Below are 8962 nucleotides of genomic sequence, written 5' to 3'. Positions count from 1 at the left end.
CTCTTTCTTTTTTTCGTCTTATTTCTTGCAACGAGCCTTTGATAGGGATTTGATTGATTTTTCGTAGTTGAGATTTTTTTCATTCCAGTGGCTCACGTACGCAACCAAGAATTGGCATTTTCCAAATTAATTCGACGCGTTTCGTGATAGTTGAAATCAGGGAGCGGAGAATGCTGAAGATAAAAGCCAGCGAGACCAGTAAAATAACGGTTCAAATCCAAGTGGATTAAACAATTTCAGCATTTGGGAAATTCAAATGCCACAGAAATAACCAGCAGAAGACGGAAATGATAAGGGAAGATTCGACCTATACTACACAGTACATATTTCACAGAATACTCAGTTGGAAGTAAAACTGATCACAGGAAAATTCCGGCCTCGTGTTTGGTTTGAAAAGTTGCCCGTCTCGAAATTGTATTAGAGATAGTCTTTTCTAAACAAAAAATCGCACTTCCAGTGCAAAAAGAGGCCATTCCGTCCGTTTTTAACGCCACTGGTACCTTCGAGGAATATGAAAAAATAAATCTAATCTGACACAATATGACACACCTCCGGGGACAGGTGAGACTAGAAGCTGGACTTTCTAGCCCTGCGCCAGCTGGACGCCTCGAAAGGTTTTCGCTTTGATTTTGAAAAGCTGCCCAATTTAATCTTGAACCCCCGCCTTCTTGTCCCCATAACTTTATAACGCAGCCCCTTCACACCCCCCCCCCCCCGCACCCTCTAAGTGCCCTAGAAAAGGCAGTAGATGTTGGAAGCAGTTCCCCTTCTTCCTGTTCCGCTGTCACTGCGAATATTGCTGTCTGATATATTAATTGAAATGTTCATTTATAAACTCTCTGTCTACCAGCTCCCCCCACCCCCACAACATTCCCCTCTCTCTCTCTCTCTCCCCCCTCCTGAGGTTCTCTCACACCCCCTCACCCCCATCCTCCTCCTGGGCTCAGGGGAGGGAGTGTTTGGACAAATCAGAGTTCACTATGCAAATACAAACCGTGAACCAATGAGGTGCAGGCTGATGTTGCCTATTAATAAGAACGGAGCCAATCGGAGTAGAAAGGCCCTGAGGCTAGAGACTGTAATATTTAACGACAGCTGGTACCTGGGAGGCTGGTAGACAAGAGACTTAGCACCAGAATGGACATTATTGCATTTTAGCAGCCGCCGCCAAGTTTGACCACTATCAGGGTCCTTTCTTGTTTAAAAACAAAAGTTTACTTTTTTTTTCTTTAATTCTCTCTCTTTGGACAGTCCATGGGAGGATCGACTCCAAACTCCGGCTCCAGTTTCCCCATCAGCATGTTGAACCAGCCAGAGTCCAGCGAGAACTTCAGCAAAGACCCCGAGAGGAATACCAAACCCATGCAAGATTTCCCGGAGCTGAGGTATGGGATGCAGGAACGGTTCTACCTCGCGGCTGACCAGTGCCAGAGCAGCCCGGAGTCTGTCCCTCTCCCGTACCCGAGCCAGCACATCTCAGCGGCTGGCATCTCCGTGGGCAATGCCAGCAGATACCTGAGCCCAACATTACCCAACTGCCCTTACCCTGCCACCAGACCGCAGGTCCCCGGAGCGCCGAGCTATCCAGCCCCCGGACCCGAGGTCTATTCAGCGGGGACCGACTCTTTCTCGGCCCCGTACCCTCACTCCTTTCAGCGGGCATCCATCTACAGCGTCCCGGGCTTGCAAGCAGCCGGTAAAGTGCAGATTCTCCTTTGCAATTACCAACTTTGGGCTAAATTTCACAAACACCAGACCGAGATGATCATCACCAAGCAGGGCAGGTGAGTCCTTTTGATGTGAGTTGTTGTTTGTCTGTATCATTCACTCAACAATGTTAGAAAAAGCAGTGCTGAGTTAGCGAGTCAGAATTCGAACCGAACTGATCGAATCCAAACTGTTGGCTTCAGGCGGCAGCACATCAAATCTCGTCCATTTCATGTAGATTTCAGGCTGAAAAAGGGAGCACTTCAGGATGGGCCAAACCTGTACCACATTCACTGATATCTCTCTGTCTCTCTCTCTCTCTGTCTCTGTCTCCCTCACTCCGAACGCTTGCTTCATTTCATGCCTGAGGTTAACTTCTTCAAACCAAATCTCTGGGTTTCAGGATTACACAGTGCGCATGTGGTTTGCAAACTTGAAACGCAGTCTTTCTCTCTCTTTCTCGCTTGTATATTCAAGATTATAAATTCTGCAACAGATAATAAAACCAACAAATAAAATGGAAGACTTGCTCGCTGGGACCTGTCACCTCCTCCCTCACAGAAACCGGGGGGTAGGGGTGGGTGGGCACGCATTGCTTGATTGTTTCCCGTGTCGTTTTATTTTGACGAGCAAATGCACACTCTTTCAAAACGTGTTTCACTGTCTTTCCTCACTTCCCCATTATTCATAAACTGGGTTCCTTTCAGACGATATCTTTGCCCCATTCACAGATCAGCACGCCCTATCAATTTCGTGAAACCCGCGAGAATTTCACTTTCACTCCGGACTGTCCAGCTGTCGGGACATCTCCGGGGAGGGTGGACTCAAGTTGATCCTTTGGGGCAGAACTGACTCTCCCTGGGCTCTCCGTACTGGCCCGCACAGCTCATGACTTTTGGACAAAAGCCTTGAGCGTCAGGAGTTTGGCGATGAACTTCCAGGCGCTATGGGTTCACACGTTTTCCGATCGAGGCAATTTTGCCTTTGGTGAAGTCAAATAGATTTCAGGAACAGAGAAATTCCATCGGGACTCTAAGTCAAATAGATTTCAGGAACAGAGAAATTCCATCGGGACTCTTCAAAAACGGCAGCCCAATCTCTAGGTTAGAAATGGCTAGATGAGACTTTTAGCTAAGAGAGTATTTCAATTTGACATCTAATCTAACCCACGCTGGGGGGATGTTCCGTGAGATTACAATTTAGCTTCTTGGCCATAAGCAGTTTCTATGCTGTACGACTCTAACTCTTAAGAATTCAGAAACTTTTAAAACATTCAAACAGCGTTTGAAGTCGCCACCGTCCCTAATGACCCCCAACCCCAGTATTTGCAAACAAGGTGTCTTCTCAGGCTTTTGCTAGTGACGGAAAGGGTTAATAAAAACCAAAAGAACTGCGGATGCTGTAAATCAGGAACAAAAACAAAGTTGCTGGAAAAGCTCAGCAGGTCTGGCAGCATCTGTGGAGGAGAAAACAGAGTTAACGTTTCGGGTCCGGTGACCCTTCCTCAGAACTGAAAGGGTTAATGGTTGGGGAGCGGGAGTGATACATGAAGTTTTAAGATGCGACCCTTTTCTGTCTCTCTCTGCGGTTGAAATCCGGGTTTGAAAGAGGCTGAATGATGAGCTCACAAGATAGACCTGCTCCCCTCGAATTTGAAACACTTTGTTTTTAATGTAAAAACCAAACCGTCCGACAGCACAGGTGGCTTCTCATTATGTTTCCTAACGCGATCGGCTTTGATAAACTGTAGCTTGAATCTGGCTGAGGAGCCGACCTGAAGTCGCATCTGTCACTCAGTTTTTCAGAAACACCCAATTTCCTGTAATCGAGGATGACTCCTTTTAAAGACGCAATTTTCAAGTACTGTCTACAGGAGTCTACTCTTCATGGACTGGGGATGTTCAAAGCTTTTGTAACATATTCTCTCAAAACGGGGACAGGTTAAATGGCACTGTCAGTCTCTTGTTTATTTCAGCAACTTGCCTTGATGACTGACTCGGTTTGAGGTTTATAAATTTTAATCTACTCCTTTATTACTCTGAACGTGCTGCTGCTTCTCTGTGTGTGTGTCTGTGTGTGTGTGTGTGTGTTTGTGTGTGGGTGTGTGTGTGTTTGTGTGTGTGTGTGTGCGTGTGTGTGTGCACATGTTCCTGTACCACAGCCAATCTGTTAGTGTATGTGGTCCACATAGAGGTTTGAGATTCACTGCTCGACTTCGTTGGCACTATTAAACTCGAAGCCATTTAACCCATTATGCACTGTACAAAAAAAAACATTAGGACCATATATCCCTTTTGTTTTTCTTTCTTAAGATGTGACAGTTCATGGAAATTTCAAATTCAGGGCGGACTCTGATTATCTTCTTTACCTTTTGCAATCCCAATGAACTGAACTGTTAATGGTACCATAAAGTAGGATAGATCTATAAGACCATAAGAAATAATGCTATCTATATACAAATCCAAATTCATTCACTTCCCACACAAGCTACGCTTACCTGGCCTGAGTGCTTCTTTCGCTTATCTATTACCACACCATTTGTAATTCATTTTCTTTCAAACTCCTTTCCCCCCTGCTTCCCCATCCCTTGATATGTATGCGGCTTCCTGCAAACATCTTGAATCAATTCGCCCTGCAAGAGAACCTGCCTGGACTCTGAGCAGATTGTAAAAAGGGAAGGAGATAGATTTCTGTTCACCTCTCGCTTGACAAGCCCAAATTACATTCCGAACACTGAGTTGGATTCACCAGAGTCAGAGGCTCCTCATCCTAACCGGAGGAGTGTCACAATTGTAGCTGTTGTACTTCTCGACTGGGTTACTCCCGCCAGCAAAGCCCAAAGTATAATCTTAGACCTTATTAGCCTGTCTCAGGTCAGCTCCTAATCAACTAGAGACCTAGTCCTAGTATGGAATTTACATGCATTTTTAACAGAAACTAACTGTAAAATTCGATACCAGTATCGTATATCCAATCATTTTTCGGGAGAAGGGCAAGGCTACTTTAAAATAAATATTGCTGCGTCTTTAAGAATTCAGATACCAACGCAAATAGGAAAGAACTGGCATTGGTATAACACTCCTCACGCCCTCAGAGCGTCAGCAGAAATGCTTTGCAAGCCCAGGAAGTCCTGTTAAAGTGTGGTAACCGGTGTCATAGGAAATGGGAGCCGAGATCGTTGCAAAAAGAGACAATGCATCACAGTTCTGCTCTTTTACACAGAGAAAAGAGCACGTCCCTTTTTTTTTGGAGGGGGTTGGGTTGGGCTTGAATTCGTAACGTGCAGAATGCATAATATAAAGATTTCAAAGATACCCAACGACATGTTCTTTTTTTTAATTCAATTTCAGGTTTTTTTTTACAGTTTAATTTACTTGCTGGGATTTTTTTTAGAATTACAGTCAATTTATGAATCTCAGTTTGAGGGAAAGTGTACATACATGTGAGTAGTTCCGACTCACTGCATTAGAAGTGAGCATTGTCCTTTATGATGAGCTATTCCTATCACTTCTTTCATTTTCTTCTATATTTTTTCTTGTAGAATTGACTAGATTGATTCTGGCGATCTTAATAGCCGAACCACACGCAAAGAAATTAACAACAAAAGTACCGCCCTCCCCCGATATAATTCTGTGCTAAGGTTACACTTAGTAACAACAATTTAAACAGTTTGGGCTTTTCTGCGATATATACATTTTCAGTTCTCGAATGTTATTTTCTCGACATAATATTTTCTCTCCCTTCTAGATTTTCTGAACTTTACTTTTTTTTTGTTTCTGCCTTCCCCCACCCCCGATTTTCATTCCTTCCCCTCTTTTTGTCTGTGTAGTTTATTCTCTGTTTAAAGTTTATATCTATCCCTATGGCCCACTGTGCCACCGTTTTATATCTATCTGTATTTATATCCTCATATCTGCACATTCTTCCCTTACAAAATTTGTTTTTTCCCCTCTCTTTCTGGCTCACTACTTTTCCCCTATTCCTTTACGTTTTTTTCTGCCGTGCGTTTTTTTTGTCACTTGAGTACAATTCTGGCCAACACCTCCCGCACCCGACTCCATTTCAGTCTGTCTGTGTGTTGCCCTTCTCCTTAAATTCACCTCCTTGTGCTAAGTTATACTATCCTGGAATTTCTTGAAGAGCCAGTCTGTTTTTAAGATAGTTTCAGCAGGTTATATTGGCCTTGTGTATTTGTGCCTAACCTGCGTAGTCGCTTTCATCTCCATTTTACGGAAATGAATATTAAAAACCACAAGTCAAACTTTGCATCTTCTCCCCAGTGTTAGAGACTTTTCCGTGCGCAGCACCGTTTTCTAGAGTCTGGCTCTTTGCAGTGGCCCATTGACAATTGCACCTCCCACTGGCAAAAGGACGGGGGCTGAATTTTGGGTAGACAGCGGGCAGGGCCCCCAGAGAGATGAGGGATCGAATAATATCTAAAAAGCGAGCCCCCGCTCACGCTTGCACTGTCTTCGTCAGAATAGTTCAATGTGAAATGAGTAACCAGGAGGTGATTCATCAAACTGAAATCTTTTTTTTAAATGTGTAGGAGTTTATTTTAATTCTCTCCTCTTCAAAGAAATGGCCTTCCTTTCTTTCGCCCACTTCATTCATATCCATGCTAAAGGAAAAAAATACTATTGTACACAGCATTCTATTTCAAAATAAGTCACCCACGACTCTCAAGTGGGATTTCTTCTAAAAAAAAACCTCATTATTTTCAGGGGATTGCACCCTAGTGCAATTTTGCAAACTTTTTTAAAAAATTCGAACCTGTAGTGTTTGGTCTTAGTGGATTCAAAATAATTTTTAAAATGGGTCTGGTTCTCAGTTCCTATTTTGATGCCCTTAATGTTACCAAAAGCCATCTGAACTGATGGGATTAGTGTGCATTTCAGCACCAACCCTTAGTACATTGGGCTATACATCTTTTCTTCACTTCTAGTAAAGCCTGACAATTTTTAATCAACCTGCGTGGGCATTAGACGCATGGCCAAGACCATCATATCCTGATGTAGTACCTGAACCTAAGATCTTTTAGCTCAGAGCGAGGGACACTACCGTTATACCAGAAGAGCTCTAATTAATTTAGTATAAACAAACCAATTAAAGTCTAACCTGCTAACTTAGACATCAATAAATTATTTTCTTGTTTCTGTGCGAATGTGATGCACTTATACCAAAATGCTAACTGATGGTTGCAATAAAAAGCAGAGAAACTGAGCAGGTCTGGCAAACTTGAAATGTTAACTCCATTTCTCTCTCCTCAGATGCTGCCAGACCTGCTGAGTTCTCCAGCACCTTGTGTTTATAAATCAGATTTCCAGTATCCCGAGTGTTTTGTTTTTATTTGACTGAAGACACTTTTGAATGCCTAATGCCAAACACCTGGAAACCAATCTTACACTATGTCACTGGAAACTTAACAAATTAAAACTCCATCCATTCAATTATTTTATGTTCACTAGGAAATCCATCCTTCTCCCTTTAACTAGTAGTTAAGCCACAGGCCTGTAAAGAGTCAACCATTGGCAGTAATCTTTATAAATGAACCTGAAATATTCTGTATGTTTAATAGATTACAAATTTCCAGTGTTCATATCACTTCAGTGCCTAATGGTAATATTTTGAAGTATTACAAATTCCTCAGCAAACATAGCAAGACAAATTTTCTATTATAGATAGTCTGCTCCGATATATCTTTCCATCCTACATATTCTAGTGAGTGTTGAAGATCCAAACAGCCAACATTCTTCCCTTGAGCAATACAGATATGGCTGGTTATCAATGCTGTTTGTTGAACCTTGCTGTGCACAAAATGCAGGTGAGATTCACCAATTTAACAACAGCAATAAAAGCTAAATAAACTAGCTGTATGTGAAACACTTTGGAATGTTTCTGAACGACATCATAGGCCACTGTGAAAATACAAAATACTTGTCAGCTATATCAAAATTAATTGTCTATTAGAATTGCATAGATTTACAGTACAGAAACTGGACATTCAACCCTGAAGATCTATTTCTTAGATGAGTTTCTTCTAATTTTTTTTAATTTTGTGTTTAGAATGGTTTCTTTTTTCCCCTTGATGTCCAGTATTGAAATGGTTCAATTGGAGCTGGCTATCTATCAGCAAGGTATCTAAACAGCCAATCTTAATACATCATGTCTAGACAGTGGATGTTAGCAGGTCCTCAGCCAACAGTCACACATGCACTTTCCAGCTGGGGTCACTGGATGATGATTAGGAGCTTTGGCCAATTATATTTTTCCCGTCCCTATACGAAAGGTACTGAGGTCATGTGTGGCATTACAACCGTTCAGATGATCTGAGCAAAGATCAGGAATTAAGCCTGAGACAAAGTTTGATGGGCCTTAAGTTAAAAAACTCATGCAGGAAGGATTGGAATGATAAATTGCAACAATGGCTCGGAGACTTAGCAGACTGTATGATCAAAAGCGATGGCCCATTATTAATATCTAGAATGTGTCACTTTTGTATTATCTCATAGGATTCCCTGCAACATACATATATATTTTTCAGTAAATAATAGCTGGTGCGTACAAGTTTTTCTTAACTCTGTCCACTTTAACAGTGCAAAATGCAGTAAAGATTTTGCCCAATAAGCCTTCGGTTTATGTTTAGAGAAATATTTTGTATTACATTAAACCAAAGTGAATTACACTGGTAGGAGCACATCGCAGTGAAAATCTTAGAGTAACAACAGAATCTTTCAGAAAAGCAATCTTTCTGTAGTCTTTCTTGGCTAAAGGATGTCCACAAGTAGGCTACCTTGAATTCAAAAGCAGTCATTGTTGCAAGTTGGAATAAAGCTCTCGTGGATAGCAATGTGGCAATCATCAGATAATCTTTCTTTTGTGATATTGGTTGAGGGACTGATCAGGAGACCAGGAAGACCTCTCATTCTGTTTGTTAATTTGACATAAGTACAGAGTAAAAATGTGAGTTTAAAAAAATTGCATGTATCACCATTTCTGAATGTGTGGAAAATACATTGTGTTTCTGGAACTATTTTGCCTGCAGGTTACTTGTATACAATCTTAATTGTCAGTTAATCTATGAACTTTAAACCAGCATTGCCTTTCACAATTAGAAGGTATTTCCTACCCTACTGTTGATATATCATGATCCGGATATGTGCAGCGTTCAGCGAAGCAATCTTTTGAATCTTTGATAAACTCATTATGTTAAAATATTTTGAAGGGTTAGCTAACTATCAGGCGAATCTATTTA

At 41.8% G+C, this 8962-nt stretch overlaps 1 protein-coding gene across 1 annotated transcript in view; it reads left to right on the top strand.

Moving 5' to 3' along the window:
• Window positions 1–1127: 1127 nt before the first annotated feature.
• tbx21 (T-box transcription factor 21) overlaps window positions 1128–8962 on the top strand; it is a 41559-nt gene continuing 33724 nt past the window's right edge. The window contains exon 1 of the mRNA XM_020527548.2: window positions 1128–1784. Within this exon, the coding sequence (XP_020383137.2) occupies window positions 1255–1784 (530 nt within the window). The 5' untranslated portion in view covers window positions 1128–1254. The remainder of the gene's footprint in view (window positions 1785–8962) is intronic.

The sequence above is a fragment of the Rhincodon typus genome, chromosome 30, assembly GCF_021869965.1.
Source record: "Rhincodon typus isolate 14 chromosome 30, sRhiTyp1.1, whole genome shotgun sequence".
In the NCBI taxonomy this organism is placed as follows: Eukaryota; Metazoa; Chordata; class Chondrichthyes; order Orectolobiformes; family Rhincodontidae; genus Rhincodon; species Rhincodon typus.
Note: the sequence above shows the minus strand (reverse complement) of the source record. Positions and strands in the feature narration are given on the sequence as shown.